Below are 20,766 nucleotides of genomic sequence, written 5' to 3' on the forward strand. Positions count from 1 at the left end.
AAGCAAGGGGAAAGTGATTCTGTTTTTTTCCAGGGGTTCCCTTCCTACTCACTGTGTAAACAAATACTGAAAATATTGAAATCAGTGAAAATACTTGTAGGGCTGCTAGCCTAGGAAAACCAATGGTTTAAATCAGAGGTGACTATCCTGCAGCCTTTCAGATGCTGTTGGACCTCAACTCCCACCAAGCCCAGCCAGCCAGCGGTCAAGGGTAATGGGAACTGTAGTCCAGCAAAACCCGGGGGGCCAAAGGACAGCCACCCCAATGTAAACCCTAAACGATTGTTCTACTATACTTCACATGGTCTCCCAGGATCCTTAGTGTAAAATAAAAAAAAAAATTGCTTTTGATCTATGAAGTCCACTTGTATGAGGATAAACTATATGTTACATCTGAATCTTAAGGTTTATGTAAGTTTTGAGGTGCCAGTGAAGTTCACTCAGTTAAGAATCAGATAAGAAATTCAGGGGCTTCACAAAAAACTAGCATGCATGAGAGGTGAGCTCTTAAAACCCCTGACGCGGAGGCAGAAAAGCATTCTTGGCTCCCTCTGTATTTCTTAGTCCCAGAAGCCCTCCCTGCCAGCCCTACACATAGGGAGGGGACAACAGGGAGATTTTACCTTTCTGTCCTGCCTTTGTTCCCCAAATATATTCTTGAACAAAACCCACAAACCTTTCATGGCTCTTTAAGAACTCAGGATTAATATTTTATCTGGTATTAGGTCCTCTGATACCTTCCACGCTTTAGGAAACAATAACAACTGGTTTCGCTCTAAATCATCTGCATGGGATCACTTGTGTTCTAACGCTTATAAGTATGTGGTATGCATAAAGAAGATTCTACTGTCTCAAAAAAGTAGAAGAGATTCGTTACTGTTTTTGTTTTCAGTGAATTTGGACAAGTACTTACTTCCTTGGCTCTACTTAAACGGGCAACATGGCATTCCTATGATTTGCCACCTTTTTTCTTCGTTACAGTATCCTCCAAATACAATATTGGCAGTGGTTGTGGGTAGAGTATGCATTGTGGATCTTGGTGCTCCTATCACCTGGTTACTTGCAATTTCTCTTGCATTAATTCTTGTTTTCAACTTTTTCTCCTCCTTTTTTTCCACTTTCCAGTTGATTGCACTTGGTGAATTGGATAATGCTGAGGTTTTGCCTTTCTTTCTTTCCCCCCCAAAATGTAGTGTTTGTAGCCTTGTAATCTGTTGTGCTGTTTTGCCAGTGCTTAAGCGTTGTGGTTCGTGTACTTGTACTAGTGACGTAGTAGAATGTAACTTGCCAGTGCCTGCAGTGAGGAAACAAGTAATTATATTGTCTCTTATCCTTCAACATTAATTTTGTCCAAATGTCCTCTGGAGGCAACATTTTTATCCTCTCTTGAAAGGTAGAATGGAGAGGTGGCCATCATTTGCATTACTAAACATAATGTAACCCCCCCACCCCACCCAAAGATTATTTACGTGCATATCGAAGCAGTTAATGAAGATGCAAGGATGGAGGAAGTTTTGTCCCATTGTCTGTCATTCTGAGTAATTAAATGTGGGAAAGACAACTAGAATAAGGGATCCAAATAGTTTCACTATTCATAAATAGACTTGAGCGTGTCTAGTGAAGTTTTTGAGCCCATGCCATATCTCAAATTGCCTTTTAAAGGACTTTCGGTTTCCAAAATAGCTTGCCATGCAGCAGGAAAGTATGTTTAGATATGCAGAAGTAGTTGTGTGATGCCTTGGATCATGGAAACTGACTGTTGCTACCAGGGAGACACCACCCTAGAACAGTGCAGTCCAATATTAACTGTTTATATTGTTGATTAATTTTCCTATGCTGACACCTAAACAGAGTGAGTCTTTCAGTGGGTCTGACTAGTTGACCCAAAGTTTTCATTCTAATAGAGAGCTGGGATCAGTGACGCTGAAAGATTTACATTTATCTCCTAAAGTGAAAAGCAGTCATACATCCTAAAACTTGGAATGTAGAGTTGAATCTAGGTAACTGAATTGGAGAGCAAAACCAAGTGGTGAATTTTTTATTGTGAATTAATTAATCAATCCTGAATAAGACTGCAGCTTTGAAGATGACACCTATAAAGCTAAATCAGCAAACCTTTGCATATGGGAGTAGAACTATTGAATTCTAGAGCTTACGCTGAATAGACATTGGTAGAACTCGGGTACACTTTAGATAACTTGAAAAATGTACATTTTGAATGCATGAAGACATTCATTGATGGGTGTTGAAATGTCTCTTAAGTGTAGCAAATTTTCTTATTTCTCCATTGAATAGCTCTGATAAAATGGTGAAGGTTTATTTAGAATATTTACATCTCACCTCTTTTGATCCCAAAGGTGGCTTAAAGTAGTTTGCAATAAGATACACACAAACTCCACACAATTCAGCAACCCTATGTCCCCTAGCTGATAGCACAGGCCAGGATACGTTTTGCTGCAGTCCCAGGACAACTGGCAGTTGTGTCTGGAGAGTGGTTGACTGGAACAAGCCTACTGCAGCTGCTCCTTCTCAGGTGAATGGATAGGGCTAGGTTGCTTTTACTTTGGCTCAAGGTAGTAGTGTTGGTCGTCTTCTCCGCTGCCAAAATTTCATTCCAATCCAAGTTGACTGCTGTTGTTTAAATGTCACTAGGATCTGGTCTATGTCTACATTGCTATTAGGGACTCTAGGACCTAGATACTTCCAAGGTTCTGGAGGAGAGCATAAGCTAAGTGGCAGAGTTGATCAAGTGTAAGCATATTGTAGCTTTTTTGTATTGATATGTAGGCTTTTTGCTTTTTTTAAGAAATTGTACTAAAGTGAACTCCTTCCTAGAATGCTGTATTGGAAATCCACTGTCTCCGAGGTGCTAAGTTTTTCTTCAGCCTCATCCTAGACCACATTGGCTTCAAAGTATAGATCAGCTTTCCCCAACCAGATGCCCTCTAGATGTTTTGGATCACAGCTGCTTAGAGGACTGATGAGAGTAGCACTCTAAAACATACTGCGGGCACTGAGTTGGAGAAGGCTGGTGTAGAGAAGCTTCATGTATTTCTCTGTCTAATTAGTTTGTGACAAATTCAGAAGGAGTTTGGGGCTGTTTGTTTTTTTTGCTTTGATTTTCATTTAAACTCTTCCCTCTTCCCCACCCAAGACTCTGGCCATTGTAGCCTGCTGTGTTTTGCAGTAAATCAACTACAGTGATCAGGCTCGATTTAGAACTTAGGCTCTTGATTTCAAGTAAGAACTTTGTTGGCTGCCTTGCATGGAAGGGATTTCATGCTTCAAGCAGGTGTGTTTATAAATATAGGAAATGAGTGCTGTCTGTTTATTAAAAGTGTCTTCTGGCAGTAGTTTGGATTCCCTGAAGCCTCTGTAAGGAAGCAGCAGTGCTTTCCTTTGCGTAATTTCCACCAGCCACTGTAAAAGCATGGAATGAAAGAAACTCACCCTTTTAGTGTTCATTCTGATAAAATACGCTCCTGCAAGTCCAATTATTTGCTCATCCTCTTTGCTAGCCCAACTATATGTCTTTGGTTTCTGACATGTATAGAACTGTAGGTCTCTTCCATAAGGTTTCATGCACTAGAACCCACTTTGTCCAATGCAGAAATATAGGCAGCAGTACTTAATTTTGTGGGTGTGCGTCCTCCATTTAACTAGTGCTTTGTACTGCTCACCAGCAGCACATACTGTGTGACACATTAAGAAAAGAAAGGGATCCTGGCTAGGTTGACAAAGAATAGGAGTAGCCTAGTGCAATGGTTAACTCAGCTGTGGAGTTTTCCAAATAAGAAATACCCCATTTAAACCAATGGAATCTCTGCTTGAAGTGCTGGGCTTTCAACTTAACACTCCATTGCTGCAGTTGTGGACTGGCTGCTGATAAGCAAATTCCTTTTGGAGCGAGAACCGTTGGTTATATTAAACCTAACCTCAGAACAAGTATCAGTAGAAGAAAGGTGAGATAAAATTACAGTGAATAGTAATTATGCAGTCATGAAACTGCTGCCTTAAGGTAGAAGAACAGGAAAATAAGAACTCTCCAACTCCTGGAAACTCCTTCGGCAGTTCTGCTAAGAAAAATGAAGGAAACAGAAAACCTTGGCTAACAATTACCCTAATGTGCACAGTCAGTCCTGGAATAGAGGCAAGTACATGCCATCTTAGGTGAATCTGGACAAAAGGGATTGAACAAATGGAAAATGAGGAACTAACTAATTGGAAGGGGCCCCCTTGGAAGGTTGTGAACTTTCCTTCCTTGGAGTTTTTTAAGCAGAGGTTGGATGTCCACCTGTCACGGATGCTTTAGTTGAGATTCCTGCATTCCATGGGGTTGGACTAATGACCCTTTGGGGGTCCCTTCTAACTCTATGATTCTATGGTATTTCCTACATACCACCAGCTTCAGAGCTTTGTTGCCCAAGGACCTTATGTGAAATGGGTTTCTGTGCTGGGGGGTGGGTGGGAAATATATATGCATGTAGGACTAATATAATTTTAATTTTGTATTTCTGCTGGTTACATAAATGGATTAATTGCCCTGCCAATTAATTGGCTCCTGCCAACCTAGCAGTTCGAAAGCACGTCAAAGTGCAAGTAGATAAATAGGTACCGCTCTGGCGGGAAGGTAAACGGCGTTTCCGTGCACTGCTCTGGTTCACCAGAAGCAGCTTAGTCATGCTGGCCACATGACCCGGAAGCTGTACGCCGGCTCCCTCGGCCAATAAAGCGAGATGAGCGCCGCAACCCCAGAGTCGGCCACGACTGGACCTAATGGTCAGGGGTCCCTTTACCTTTTATTGATCTTGGAGGTGTGTTGTTCCTTCAATAGCAACTGGATATATTAAATAAGCCTTGTCTCTTTTTTTAAAAAAGGAGGAGGAAGAGTAATTGAAAATCTTAATGGCCTTGATAAAGAAAGTTGTAAAACAGAAGGAATTAAATGGAACACTGGAGTGAGATAGCGTTTAGAAGAACTGATCTCTCTTCTGAAACTATTAAACTTTGCCTGAAGGGGGCATTCTGGTGATGCTGAATGGAACAGAGAGATGTCCTACTTGCCTTCTCTCTCTCTCTCTCTCTCTCTCTCTCTCCCTCCTACATTGCAGTGAACTGCTCAGTTGGGCACCTGCCAACAGCCAAGCAGCAGTTACATAACAGGCATCTTTTTTTTTTCTTCCTGGAATTTAGGCTTGCTGCTGATGTGTGACCTTCAGCAGTAATTGCCAATAAAATGTGGTGGAGCTGTTTACTGTTAGTTCAGCCCAGACTCTGGCTGTCAGTATCCCAGACTATGCTGGCAGATATTGCAGTCTGTGTGGTTGCTAAAGCATTTCTTTTTTTAAAAAAGAAAAAAGCAGCAACATTAAAATGCTAATACAGCTTCAAGGAAGCATACAGGGAACTGTGCCCAAAGCTATAATAGTGCTGTAAAAGCAAGAGAGGTGGTGGTGGGGGTTTGCATGCAGAAAGAAAGAGGGAATATTTTATAACCAGCCCTGTGCTGGAGAATTTGCTCGTCTATAAAAGACTTTGGTCCAGATTACTAAGCGGCTCATTATGCTTAAGTGATTGTATTTAAAGGGAGCTCCCCCATCCCCGCATATATTTTCATGCGTACATCATAAGCAAATTTGCATTTATTATCAAAGACAACTGATAGGATAAAGGGAGTATTTTTGAGCCTTTGCCTTTTCAGCTGCATGCCAGGCACACATTCAACAAATGAAGTTTTTCCCATGGCCACTGTTTTATAACTGTTGGGTGTCTTGCCAGAAGAAAGGGCAGCAGCTCCAGTAGGGTGTGGAACGAGAAAGAGGGAAAGAGAAGCATTTCAAGGCTAGTCATAACATTGAGTGTTTTCAGCCAAGTGTTTCATGCCTCTCCTCTCGTCTCCTCTCCTCTCCTCTTCCTCCTCTCCTCTCCTCTCCTACATAGAAGCTGTAGATCAGGGGTCAGCAAGGCGTACCTCACCTGGGCCGGTTCACTCCAGCGGAGATCCCTCTGTGGGCTGTATTGCGTGTGTGTGTGAGTGCCCCCCCGATTTCCAGTGTCTGTGTCTGCACAGACGCGATTTCCAGTGCCGTGGAAGCAAGTCCCCGTGCCGCACTGTGCTGGTTTAGTGCAGTGCGCGAGGACTCACCAAGCGGGCGGTTTGGTTCGGGGGCCACTCATGGGCCGGATAAATGACCCCCGTCGGCTGCTTGTGGCCCATGGGCCTTAGGTTGCCTACCCCTGCTGTATATTGCTGTTGGAGGAGAGGGGTCAGTCCACTAATGTAACTAACCTTGCCAGCATTGCCTTGACTTGTTACCGACTCAGGGAAGGTTTTCGTTTTAAGTTCCTCCCTGCATGGAGGGAAGAGGGAAGTAACACACACACATGTGCAACTCTGTGTGAACAGAGTTTTGTCACATAAGGACTTTCCTCTCCAAAATTTGCTCTGGAATGTCTCCCAAGTTGCTGGAACACATTTTGATGGGTGTGGGGCTGCAGAGGAGAGGAGTGAGAAGCTTCATTGCGCAAGCAGATCAGTATTGTTGGATACAAGCATGTACAAATAAATAATCTGGGGAACAGCATACTATATTAGACCCCAAAGACAAAGTATGTATGTGCGTGTGTGAGTGAAATTTTTCAATTCATGTTTTTGCATATTTGCTTTTAATCTGTTTTTACGCTTTGCATGTCACTTTAGAATTTGTTTAGGGAAAAATATGCATTGGAAATAGGAATGCTGAAATTTTGGGACACAGTTAAACTTGTAATTTTGCTGACTAAAAGTACTTTAAGGAAACTGCCCTAAGCCACAAATAGGGATAAGAATAGCTCCAGGTGTACTATTCAGGTTATGTCTCCTTGAAAATGTTCTGTTCTCATTTTAATGGTCACTTAAACTGAAGAGTAATGAAGTGGACTTGTAATTATTTTGTACCTGTATAGTCAAGTCCCCCCAAAATGCACTGGTACATTCTTTGAAAATATGAAATATATTTTAATGACTGAAACCATATTTCAGTGCTACACTAACAAGACTGCTTCTGTCTCAAGCTTCAGTGCTCCCATTCCCTCTTTTCTGATGCATCCCAGAAGAGGAAATAAGTAGCATTATGCCCAGAAAGGATAAACTGTGCTTAGTTTAAACTATGGTTCTTTGAAACAAGCAGAAATAAGTTTGTCATTTCTGAAGCTAGCATATTCCAAGGAACCATAGTTTAAACCAGCCTTCTCTCACTACCAAAGTCCCCTCCATATATTTTTTTGGACTACAACTTGGCTGGGTTAACTGGGGCTGCTGTCCAAAACATGTAAAGGCCATCAGATTGGGCCACACTGGTTCAAACTAAAGGTGGGCCAAACATTATTCTCCAATTTCACAGGTCCATTTGTTACCTGCAAAACCAGAGGTAACATTTCTTGAGCTCTTGACCTGGAGGAACCAATTAAATTGGGGGCGGGTACACAGCGGGTGGCGCTGTGGGTTAAACCTCAGCGCCTAGGGCTTGCCGATCGCTGGTCGGTGGTTCGAATCCCCGCGGCGGGGTGCGCTCCCGTTGCTCGGTCCCAGCGCCTGCCAACCTAGCAGTTCGAAAGCACCCCCGGGTGCAAGTAGATAAATAGGGACCGCTTACTAGCGGGAAGGTAAACGGCATTTCCGTGTGTGGCTCTGGCTCGCCAGAGCAGCATCGTCACGCTGGCCACGTGACCCAGAAGTGTCTGCGGACAGCGCTGGCTCCCGGCCTATAGAGTGAGATGAGCGCACAACCCCAGAGTCTGTCAAGACTGGCCCGTACGGGCAGCGGTACCTTTACCTTTACCTTTACACTTTTTTAACTGTACAATGTGGCCAAGGAATCTTAATTAGCCTTAAAGTGTTTTTAAATCCTTGTGTTTGGCCTAATGTTCCTGCTAGCTAGGATGTGGGGGCTTTTAAATGGTTTTAAGAACAGTGAAGACTGCTCAGTTTTTATATGGCATGCTCCCCAACTCGCTTACGCACTCACCCCAAAAATCCAAATCATTTTCACCTAAACCGTTTATGCTTGTCATACAGCAAGGATGGGGAAACTGCCCCCATAAGCCAAATATGGCTTGCATGGCCTTTGACCCACAAGGCTCTTCTTGCCAAGCCATATCCTCTACATATCTACCTCCCCTTACCCCCAGGGCAGGCAATTAAGGGTGGGGCTCGGCCGAAGGGTTTCCAAACACAAATCACAGGGCTTGAAAGCACTTTGCATAGTGATTACCAAATGCATGGCCTGTTCAAGAGGCAGCAACACAGGCATCCTACTGCTTCTCTCTCGCTCCCTGCCCCTCTTCCTGCTTCTTCCTCCAAGCTACCCTTGCTTGAAAACTCCCTTTTCCTGTCCCCTCAAACACACACCCCGTCACCTTGGTAACATCTTATCCCCCAGGCTGAAGGATTCCTCTCCTCAGTGGCCCCTCAACACCTTTTCTCATGTTAACAGGTTTTCTCTTTACTAAGCCTTTGCAGCTTGCATTCTCCTTTCCTATCACAAATAACTAAAACCCTAGCATTCATTAATTTCTAATCTATAATGACTAAATTCTCTTTTGAGATTTGTTGTTTCAGCAATATATATATATGCTTAACTATTACAGTAACTTTACTTTGCTAAATCTTTGATAATATGTAAATAGTTGGCCAAGAAAAGTCCCCCTTTACTTAACAACAGTATAGCAAAACAGCAGGGAAATGCTTTCAGAATTACATTTTTGGGGAATGGAACTCTTTCTTTAACAGCTTGTACCTTGCAATCCTGTTGTTAAAAGGTGGTAGTATTGGAGTGAATGGGCCTTGGAGTTGTAGGCAAGCTATTTAACATTTTTATACACTTTGGACCAGAAGAAAACTATTTTGTTTAAAACTTCCAGTATGATCTGAAAAGAGGATAGATATACCAGAATGAGCTAGATCAGGGGTAGGCAACCTAAGGCCTGTGGGCCGGATGCGGCCCAATCGCCTTCTCAATCCAGCCCACGGATGGCCCGGGAATCAGCGTGTTTTTACATGAGTGGAATGTGTCCTTTTATTTAAAATGCATCTCTGGGTTATTTATGGGGCATAGGAATTCCTTCATATTTTTTTTCCAAAATATAGTCCGGTCCCCCACAAGGTCTGAGGGATGGTGGACCGGCCCATGGCTGAAAAAGGTTGCTGACCCCTGATGTTAGGTGAAGGAGGATAAGCTCCTACAGCTGCTTCTCATTTAAGGGTTTACAAAGTCTCCTGAAAACAAGCATCCATCTTCTTGGAACTAGTTCAGGAAAAGAGACCACTCCAGAAATAGTTGGGCATTGTACAAGATTGTCTGGGAGTTAGCCGCTCGTAACGTTCTTTGGCAATACTTTAATTTACACGTATTTTCAGAAATAGACCCGAATCTTGCCGTTCCATATATTTAAACATAATATGAAAAGCATCCCTTTTTCATGTAACATGACCGAATTCCAAGTCATCATCATCATCATTATTACTTCTACTACTGCTGCTATTACAGGTTATAGTCCAGTGCTTGGTATGTCTGTGTGGTGTTGTTTGCCTTCAGTTTACTTGTGTTATCTAGGTGTTTCCTTGTGCATGCGGTATTGGTTTGCAATAGATGTTCATGTTTTTAATGGATTTTGGTATAGTCATTTAAAGTTTGAATATGTTCCTTAGTCATTTTTTAAACATTTAAATGCTGAAAGCATTACTGATCAGCTATGCAGACATTCTGTTTTGCTGCTGCTCATAGCAAATCTGTACCACATATATTGTGGAAGAGGAAGGTTTGGTATTGGAAAAGGTTAGAATTTAATTGTGTATTCTTGGACATGGCATTCCTGCTTGTGTATGTCTTGAACGTTTTTTCTTCCATTATTTTGGACTGGAGGTGAGAAGTCCACTGTGATTAAATTAATAAAAGGGAACTGTATGAACTGGGAACAGATATTTAACACTACATCCCTAGCATATTGATGTGTATATGACTGGGATTGGCATTTCTGAGCAAGATATGCATGTGGACATTGTGCTAATGACCATGTACTTTAGGCATATGCCTATTTTTCCAAGGATCTTTTTTTTGGGGGGGGGGATGGGGGACAGGATTCTGTACTGTTGTCAAATCAGTATTTTGTTGTCTTGTAAAAAAAAAGTCAATATCTCCATGTGCCAATCATTGGTTTACGGGAAAGATTGATGACTAATGAATTTTCTTTTTACAATTTTGCTTTTAAATAGCTGCCACAGTCACCAGAAATGGAAAGCTCCATAGAGGTCTGTCACTCGCTCACCTATATTTGCAAAACATGCAAATATTGGTGGTTTTTAAAGTAGCTGTGGTTGGATGTCTGTCTGTCTTTTTGGTGGTTCCAGTTCCGTTCAGATCAGTGAAGTTTAGCCAGTGTTCTCTGCATGTGTTCCAACTGCTTGGATTATAGTGCTAAGTGGACGAATTTATCCTGCTTCACTAAAAAAGAGAGAGAGAGAAATGGAAAAACAAAATAGCAAAGGGCTATGTCTATTAATTCTGATAGATGCCTAACTACATCTTACTATCAAAGAAATATTGAACAAAAGTTGGAATATTTAAATATAACTGCAATGTACTTAGTCTCTTGAAATTCAAAATACCTATCACCTTGGTGTAGCAAGAGAAGCCTGTACTTGGATCTCCATTTACAGTAGATTGCCCTTGAGCTATGTGTTTCTGTTTTTATTATTTATCTTTTGAACTTTTATACTACTTTTCATGAGGCTTTTGAAGCGGAACATGATGCCCATTAATCTTGTAGGCCGTGTAATCCTGCTTGAAAATAAGCTACTTGTACTTTAAACAGATTTACTGACCTTTTCTTACAGGATGACTCAGTAACATAATGAACATGCATGTATTGGGAAAGTGTGGTTCAGTGTTTTGTATGCGTAAACGTTGGTGACTGTCATGTGTGAACGTTTTATCAGAGAGAGTACTTTGCATGTTACTTGCAGACTTTTTACTTTTGTTTTGGGGTGATATCCAGTATTAGTCATATAGTAGATTTTGGTCAATTGATTTCAGTGGGTCTACTTAATTCAGGGTACCCCAGTAAAAGATCCAGAGGGAAGGTTCTGTCCAGTGGTCCAGACGGGGGCCGTTGGGCCAAAGAACACCCTACTGGCGCCCTGGTGGGATTGCCTCATTTGATCTGCGTTATGGGGAGATCCTTGAATCCCCCATCAACCCTGAAGGAGTAATCAATCAGCAAGTGGGTTGGTTGATTTAGGATACACACTCAGTGCCTATTCCAAAGTCTACTACATCTGTAATCAATGAAGTTGTGGCCAATTTAAATCCCAGATTATTATCTTGTCATCATTCCTGCTATTACAGAATCACCACCCAGGTCACTGGCTCACTGTGCTTGGAGCCACAATCACTTATATGCACCCCTTTCTTCCTCTTCTCACAGACGAGAGGAAATTAAAATCTGTTGCTTTTAAACTAACCAGAGTTCCCAGAATTCAGACATAGCAAGCAACTGTGATTGGTTTAAAATCAGAAGTGGATACTTTGTGTTTTCTCCTCAGGTCTGTGCTAGAGGGAGGAGAAGGGGAATGTCTTAAAGCCACAACTCACTATGGCTTCTGCATGAAACACTAAACCATAGTTTATCTTATATTCAAACCAGACCAAATTTCCAAAACATTTCTTTAAAAACTAATAATGAAGACTGACAATAAAAGATCTACTTGTAGTGTTGGCCCTTCTTTTAAAGTTAACATTTCTAGTTTACATCAAGCAGAAATGAAGCACTTTTTCTTAAGTTCCATTTTTTGAAACAGATATTTGGAGTGAATTGTGTCCAAAATAACTGCACATTAAACTGTGACGTGTCTGTATATTGCATGGAGGCAACCATTGGCAATTTCTTTTTTCTCTTCATTCATTATGGTTAGGTAGAGAAAGAATGTTAGAGCCAGTGCTATCAAGGCTAGATGAATGTTGAACAAATTCATTGCAGCAACTAGTTAGTTATTGGTGCTAAATTTATTTAGTGTCTCTTTAGTATCAGACTTTAAAACAGAATTTTTGCATACTCGCCAGGAGCTTGATCAAAGTCTACCACAAAGACAGCTTGAAGATCATAAAAGGGTACGTATATTCTATGGTGGTGTTTAGGTTTAATATGTTGGGTGCTAATTACACCTGGGCTTTCTTTGTTCCTTTTTCTCACTTTTTAAATAGCATAAAGAAAATGTGGAAGTAGCTGAAGGATCCATCTGTTTGTTGCTGTTGCAAATTTCAAAAATATTACTGAACAAAGATGACAAATGCTATTTGATAGGTCCAGATTAGATTCTGGAGGCTTTCGGATGTTAGAGAATGTGTGGGTGTGTTCTTTTATTTATTTTTAATGGTGTCACCTGACTTGTGACATATGACATTGTAAATTAAGTTAATATAGATGTAGCTGCAGTGGCAACTGGTAGTAAGTGTTTTAGAAATTAGGACTTGCTTTCAGGGAAGAAACATTGGTGCAATGTCTCTTTCCTTATATAATGTGTTCTGTACCATAGATGCAGGGTTTCAGTTTTGGGGGGAAGGTTACAGCATTAATGAAGCCCATTAATATCACCTTGTGTGCCCCTCTCCCCACTTGTAGTTAAACCATGTCCCACAAAGTCTTCTAAAGCTGTAATTTAGAGGGCTTATCTCTCTAGGGGTCCTGTAATATTGCAGTATTCTGCTGCATAGACTATTAGAAACAGAGGTGTCTTCGCTTGACCAACCCATAGTCCTAAAGCTCAGGATTTATTTTAACATAATCAGTTGGAAAACTCTTGCAGCCAATGCTGAAATATAGCAGCAGAATACACAAAATTATTTGTGTTTTTTCCAGTAGCCTACTGTCTGCCTATTTCAATGCATGATTTTAGCAATGTTATTTCTTTCTCTACTGGAAGTAACACAGGTGCCCCATACTAATATTATGAAGAGGCATGCCTTCTTTTTCCTACTGGGCTTGAGGATCAATTCTACTGTTCCATATACTGTAGATCAGCTTTTGCCAATATTTTAGGCCCCGTGGGCACATTTTCAAACAGGAGGAACTATTGTGGGTGCTGCGCACACCCTGAACAAAAACCGCATACTGCAACCTGAACTTCAGCCACGACAGATGGAGGGGGCCCTACAGGAACTGAGAAAGACTTCTGTGGGCCAGTTGTTAACGGCAACTGGTAGTAAATATTGTAGAAATAAGAATATAAAACTCAGCTCTAGCACTTCATTAACATAAATCAATTTTCTCCTAGGGGGAGAAATTGGATGCCTATTAAACTTGCCTGGGTCTGTTGTATGTGCTTTGCTTCCAGCCTTGCAAACTGTGCAGGATTGATGTCAACATAGACAGCTATGCAGATTTTGTTGTCTCCTTCTAATTAACTCACCCCATGATTGTTTGAATTGGGTTTTTGTGAGGTCTCTATTGTCATTAATGCTTCAGTGTGATGCTGAACAACTTCTTCTTCTTCTTCTTCTTCTTCTTCTTCTTCTTCTTCTTCTTCTTATTCTTCTTCTTCTTCTTCTTCTTCTTCTTCTTCTTCTTCTTTCTCCACCACCACCACCACCACCACTAAATATCATTGATTTATTAATAATCTCCTAAACAACCATCTAAAGGCAATTTGCACTAAAAATTATTAAAAGCAGTTAAAGCACAAAAAATAAATTTAAAACAAGACAGAAACCATACAAAATAGATGTTTCTGTAGCTAGGAAAGCCTGACAGAACAAATATATATTTAGTTGTTTCTGGAAAATGCAGATAGTGGGTAATATTAACAGAATATTTTGGTGGAACATGTTCCACAATCTGTTTTTTTTTGCGGCAGAAATAACTCTAGTGAGAAAGGTGGAGTTTGGTCTCATTAAAAATGAGATGCTTAAAATACATTTGAGTCTCTGGACTGGCTCACTCACTGTGTCGCAGATCATTGTTCCATGGTGGAAGGAATGGATTGTGTTCTTTTCCTTACCATGTCTATGAGGCACTGTTGTACCTCAGCAACAGAGCACATGCTTTGCATGCAAAAGGCTCCAGGTTCAGTCCCTGGCAGACAGTAATGAGCTGGGTAGACCAATGATCTGAATCTGAATAAGCCAGTTTCCTCCACCACAGAACAATGATCCTACTCAGGTAATAAGTTGGACTTCTGTGTTTGTTCTAAAGGTGGCCAAAAGGCCAGTGCATCTATTTTCTACTACATGGAAAAATATGAAAATATTTAAGCCATGAAGTTCATTCTGTTTATAGAAAATTATTGTTTTTCTGTCTCTAGTAGAAACCCAGTTGTTTTTAGATTCTGACGAACTGCCCTATGTCAGGATTTTTCTAGCCAGTTTATAACCCGTTTACCTTTAACATGGAGGTATGTTAGAAGAATGAACCACCTAGTTGCAGCTGTCAAATGAATGCTAGTGTAACGGATAAGGACATTTCCATAACTAGTTGCTTAAGGCTATCTAGGGAGAGGAGTGAGAATCTGCAACTTACGGTGCAATTCTCCTGGAAGTAAAGAGTAAGGAAGCGTTCAAACTAAACGGGTCATTTCCTTTTCAATTCCACTTATTAAATATATCCTTTTGCTTCATTAGTTTTTCACAGGTGAATTCAGTTGAGTGAAGAACAATGATTACTAACATGGAGAGCTGCCAGTCTGGGAGCCATCTAGTGCCTACTTAAAAGCTTACGGTCACTCCATTATGATGGGCATTGTCACTTTCAGAAGCAGATGTGGGTCTCTCTGGGCTTAATCCATCCAGGTTTGTGGATGGGAAAAGTACTAGGAAGTCCCAAAGCCAATGATACCATTTAAATATGCTTCATTGAACAAGTCCCAAGTGCAGGATATCTCTTGCTATGAGGGAGTGCTTAGGAGGGATATTTTTATTAAAAAACACACACTTCATTACATGAATTATCTTGAAATGGGCCACAAATAATGTTTTGCAAACATCTGGAGAGCTCTCAAGGTGGTTCATCAAAGGGCAACTAATGTACAATGCCTATTACTGATCTATTGTGACTTTCGGCTTCTCAAATCTTCACCCAGCCCTACAACAACTCACTGGAGAGGAGCTAAAAAGTGCCAGTTATGTGTGTGTGGCAGCACCAATGGTTCATTTAGGCAAGGAGATGGAGACAAACAAGTTAAAGAGCAGAATATCCCTACCTGTCCCCGCCCCCACCAAAAAAAAAAAAAAAGAAGCCAGGGAAGGGAGTGCCAGATTTCCCCAGGAGGGAGTTTCAGAGAAGAGGACACTGTCATGGGGAAAGTCCTCTCTTGTGTTCATACTGGCAGCTGTAGTGAGAGAAAGGCCTCTCCTCCTGACTGGCACCTACTGGTTGGAGCATATGGTAGGCCCGCCAAATCACCACACAAGTATCTGTACCTTGAATTGGGTACAGATTAGTGCAGTACTCTCTGAACTGGAACGATGTGTTGTCCTTTAGTCACTGTTCTCAGAAACTGAGCCACTGGATTCTGCCACAGCTGTAGCCTCCAAACCTTTTCCAAGGTCAGGCCCCAAGTAGAGGCCCATTGCTATAATCTATATCAGGAAAGCACAGATCCTGTATATCAGGGATGTCCAACAGGTTGACCATGATCGACAGGTCAACCCCTGGTTGTTATTAGTTGATCCTGGGCTCATTTTCCCATTTGGCCTTGCGTCCTCCCTCTTTCCTTTATGTGTGCACGATTTCAAGAGTGGCAGAAGAAGTTTCCGCTGGCGGGATGACTTCTTGTCTATCTATTTTTGTTGCTGCCCTGACCCCTAAAAAAAGGTTGACAATTCCGACCAACCTCCCTAAAAAAAGGTCATTGCCAGTTTTTCATTCTGTGAGTAGATCACAGTCTCTTGGGAGTTGGACGTCCCTGCTGTATATGAACATCTGCACTCCTCTCTAAACCATCATGAACAAAAAAGGCTGAGATACAAGGACCATACCTAGATCAGGTATTGGATTCATTCTTTGAGGAGTTGGGCATCTTTTTGTTTTCAACATATCACCTTTTGTTTTCTTGGACAGTTGGTGAGAATTTTGCTATCTAAAGTCATCCAGTCTACAGTGAAGATTCACAGCCACTTATTCCCATAATTTGCTGGCAGATAAATTAGTGACTGTTTCCAATGTTGTGAGGCGTGTGGGAGTAGATGAAGGGGGCTATAGGTTCTATCTCCTTTTGTGTGATGTATCTGTTCAAATAAGCTAGATATCCTACCCACCACGTAGGGCCTTACATCTTGGTGACTAAGAGGTCAGTGCTCATAGAGTGTGTTTATAGTAGGGGGACTAGCTGTCTGATTTAAAGAGGTAATAGGCCTTAAAATCTATGAATGTAACAAATCAGGGATAACCTGAACCACAATAGCTTTATTCTAAGTGTAGTGATCATATTCAAAATACTTTGTAGGTAGTGACACTTGTTACATAGTAGCGAATAAATTTGTATCAAGTCTGAAATTAAAGAAGAATGTTGCCTTTCAAAATATGCTTTCATAACACTTAATGAATAAATAATAACTGGTATTAGTTAGAAAAGGTCAGGATAAATTCTGGAAATACCATCTTTCTGTTACTATTTCATAATATTTATCTCAACTTATGGAGACAGATTTTTTAAGTGATATATTTTATATATCTGGCAACAGTGTTTTTTTAATTATTATAATATTTTAATCCCTTAATAACATTCTCTCTCTTTCTCAGCCCCATTGCTGTTGTCGTCTTGCTGTATAATTGTACTAAAAATAACTTTTGCTAGTCCTTTTGAGTCCTGCAACCCTGCTACACTCATAATTTGTCTACATGTTGTTGTTCTTTAATTTAATATCTTGTTTGAATTAAGGGTGAGGCACTCAGACAGGTTTTGGTCAACCGTTACTATGGCAACATCAGAAGCACAGGAAGAAGAGAGAGCCTGACCAGCTTTGGCAATGGCCCATTGTCTCCTGGAGGTCCTGGCAAAGCTGGGGGAGGAGGTAGGATGTTCGCTGTGCTAATTATGAATTTTGTGTGACTCTAGCCTGCCATGTTGAACGTTCTGTCTCTGAATAACAAATCAGTTATTTAATAGCTTTGGCAGGTTGTCAGCAGGTATTTTTTTCACATTGTCATTTACAGAGGAGAATTACTGCAGTTCCTTAAAAAGTTGAAAATGAATCCACTAATTGCCTTCTCCATCCTTCCATTTCTAGACTTTTCAAATTATATATATATATATATATATATATATATATATATATATATATATATATATATTCAGGACCAATTTCTTGCCAGTTCCCAAAATCTGTATGTAGAAGTCCATTCCCAACATGTGGTTTTTGTCATATTTCACACGGTTTTTGTTTGTTTGTTTTAAAAAAACCTTTATTTGCATTTTGAAGGACTTAGTACTGCTTTCGAAACAGAGGTGGCTTGATGGCCTTCTGTTAACAAGATGGTGCCTTTTCCACAAACCTTACATGACTTGCCATTGGGTCCAAGCCCTTGCTATTTAAAGAGGTTTCTGACACATAGGATGATAATGATGATCAGTTAAATTTATATCCTGCCCTTCAATCCAAAGGTTCACAGGGCAGTGAACAAAAAAATCCCATTAAAATACAATACGGATCCACTGTCAGAAAGTTTCCCCCGAAGTTTGCTTGGAATCTCCTGGTATTGAGAGGCTGTAGCTTAGAGGTAGAGCATGCACTTTGTAGACAGAGGGTCCCAGGTTCAATCCTCAGCAACTCCAGATAGGACTGGAGAATTCCTGCCTGAAACCCAGGAGAGGGCTGCCAAACCGTGTAGACCAGTGTTTCTCAACCTGTGGGTCCCCAGATGTTGTTGGACTACAACTCCCATCATTCCTAGCCAGCATGACCAGTGGTCAGGGATGATGGGAGTTGTAGTCCAACAACATCTGGGGACCCACAGGTTGAGAACCGCTTCACAGTACTGAGCTACATGGACCAATGATGGTCTGATTCAGTATAAAGCAGCTTCCTATGTTCTTACTCCAGGCCAATATTACATGTTAGAAGTAGCCCCTATGTGGTTTTATTTTATATAAGACTTCATGTGACTTCTTCACAACTGAAAGTAATTAGAGAAATAAAATGTATTGGTTGTCTCCTTTAATGCCCTTTATATGGCTCCCCCCCCCCCTTTTTAGATAGGTTTTTGGGCCACAAACAGTTGCTCTGTTTTTTGGAAAGGTTTTTTTTATGGTGGTTGTATTTTTCTTCTTATTCTCTGTTGATTTTGTTTGTCATGGTGGTTTAATTGCATTTATTGTTTGTTGCTGTACTGTTAACTGACTGTTTTAACGTCTGTTAGCTGCCGCGGGTTTGTTGAGGAGCGGGAGAGTATGAATGCTCTTTACATAAATCAATCAGTCTTAATGACAGCATCATCTGCTTGTATTATTAAGAGGCAAGCATGTTGTTCACACTTTAATGGTTAATAAAGCTGTGAATAAATGGAATATGTTCACAGTTACACTTTGATTCATTCGTTTTTATAGGTGAGTGACCAATGTTTTCAGACAGAAATAATTAAGCGGGGTTCATAAGAGGCTTCATTTTGCTCAACCTGTGTGACTTACCTTTCTGTAGGAGGCGGGTCTGGTTCCAGCCCAGCAAACCGAAGTGAAATGAGTTTGTCAGAAGTCCAGTGTCACCTGGATAAGGAAGGTGCATCCAATCTGGTCATAGATCTCATCATGAATGCCACCAGTGACAGAGTTTTTCATGAAAGCATCCTTCTGGCTATTGCCCTTTTGGAAGGTGGAAACACTATTATACAGGTAGGAAAAGTGCTTGTGTACTCCTCTTGATAAGCTTTGTGGGTTTAACATGAAAGTCGGTGAGCCCAGTGCATTGTAAAGAGGTGAGATCCATCATGCTCAAGTCACTCTGCTGATATTGAAGTACAATAACTTTGCTTTCCACTCTTTGCTCTAGGTTCACTGCTGGAGGATTTGGGGAGGTGGCCATACTGGTATGGCTGATTTAGTACTCAAAGGAAAAATCTAACAGGGTTTTCTCAGCTGCAGCTTCCCATGCAGGTCTGGGGAATCCTGAAAAAGCAGCATGAGGGAGTTAGTACTGATTGTGTAAAGCTTACTAAAGATTTCTAGACAAACATAATTTTGATAAACTGTTCCTTTTTTAACAAAAAACTGCATGCAGCAGGATTTTTTTAATAAAAAAATGCTGAATTTTGAAACTTTATCAAATAGCCTGTACTCTGCTAGTTAGGCTATGTTCAGCAATATTGATTTGCATAAGACTGCAGTTTCCTTAGTGGCTGGGTTTTTCACATCTATGCCCCAAACTCAGAGCCATCCGAATATCTTAAGCAGTCTCAGCATGCAAATATTGCAACATCTACTGTCATGTCTGTATATTTCTCTCTGTGTACAAGGGTTAATGCAAGACATGTTGGTCCCTGAGTTAGAACAGCACCTTTCTCCATCTCTCCCCCCCCCCCCCCGCAACCCTGCATCCCAATCAAGGTTCATGATACAAAAAGTTGACCAAGTTATTTCGGCACCTTGGGCAGAAAGTCTCACAAACATTCTCTTTAGTAGTAAAAATGTAGACAAGCTATTGCTCGATCTAACACTGGTGAAAAGAGTGTTCTATGCCAGGTTGCCAGGTCATGTGATCAAATTGACTAGGTTTAGGATCCAGCTTAGATCCTCCTCCTCTAGTCATGCCCTGACCACACCCTGGGAACATCCCTTTTGGAGGGAATCACACCAACCTTAGCTGAACTCTGAGCTATGGTGAGCAAGTTCCAGCAGTGGCTGAGCTGGAGTTAGAGACTTAATGTTGGCTGAGCCCAGAGATCTGCTGCATCTTGAAGCCGCTGATCCCAGCAGATCTTGCTGTAGGATTTCCCCTTAATATAATTTGAAGACTTGTAGCTGAATCTGCAGTATTTTGAGCTGATGTGATCATGTTAGCTCCAGCAGTTTTTTCCATTTTGCACGGTGTTGTACTTCACAGCATGCACAACTTTGAACTCATCCTTACTTTGGAGAGCATTAAAATACTAGCATATTATTCACAAATGTTGTCATAGCCAGCTCCCATCTTAATTACAGGTTTTGTGGTTTTGTTTTGTTTTTAATCTCTTGGAAATAGCATAATAGTCTCTTCTTATGTGACAAAAGCAAAAACTCTTTATTGTTTGACAATGCCCTTGTGTGACAATCCATTCCATGTTTGTACTTTGATCCCCAAAGAGGTTTTTTGGGTGCTGGCAGAGCGGGCTGCTACAAACGCCAACTGTCTCTTATCTACTATTGCTAACATTTGGGTGTATGGAACTGCATCATTCTGCACAACGTATGTGTGTTCTTTTTCTTTTTAATGCACATTGGTCTATTTTATTAGGTCTTTTTTATCTGAGTGTGTGCCTTCACTTGAAAGTCCGTCAGCTAACTTCTTTTTCCCTAGAGAAGTCACACACTCTTCCTCCGAAATGGTATCTCCATTCTAGAGATGCTTCTATATGCAGTACTGTGTCTTAGAAATCACATTCTGAAAGTTTGGTAACGTTGCTGCTGTAGTAATAATATTGTCTTATCTCAGTTCGTTTGAGCACTAGGTGGTTCTCATCTGTAACTAAGGCATATACAGAAGGTAGTGTGTTTACAGTCACACATGAAGGCCCAGATATTCCTGTTTTATCTGCAAAGTCTATATA

The 20,766-nt window shown here is 41.0% G+C and overlaps 1 protein-coding gene across 8 annotated transcripts in view; it reads left to right on the plus strand.

Moving 5' to 3' along the window:
* Positions 1–20,766, plus strand: part of ITPR1 (inositol 1,4,5-trisphosphate receptor type 1) — a 199,790-nt gene that overhangs the window by 119,661 nt on the left and 59,363 nt on the right. For 4 of the 8 annotated variants that reach the window (XM_083600272.1, XM_083600270.1, XM_083600274.1 and 1 more), the window contains 5 exons: positions 1,126–1,158; positions 10,253–10,288; positions 12,099–12,146; positions 16,910–17,042; positions 18,666–18,856. In XM_083600272.1, coding sequence (XP_083456398.1) covers positions 1,126–1,158; positions 10,253–10,288; positions 12,099–12,146; positions 16,910–17,042; positions 18,666–18,856 — 441 coding nt within the window. The remainder of the gene's footprint in view (positions 1–1,125; positions 1,159–10,252; positions 10,289–12,098; positions 12,147–16,909; positions 17,043–18,665; positions 18,857–20,766) is intronic. The other 4 variants (XM_083600277.1, XM_083600276.1, XM_083600273.1 and 1 more) reach the window with 3 other exon arrangements.

The sequence above is a fragment of the Podarcis filfolensis genome, assembly GCF_964270895.1.
Source record: "Podarcis filfolensis genome assembly, chromosome: 2".
Lineage (NCBI taxonomy): Eukaryota > Metazoa > Chordata > Lepidosauria > Squamata > Lacertidae > Podarcis > Podarcis filfolensis.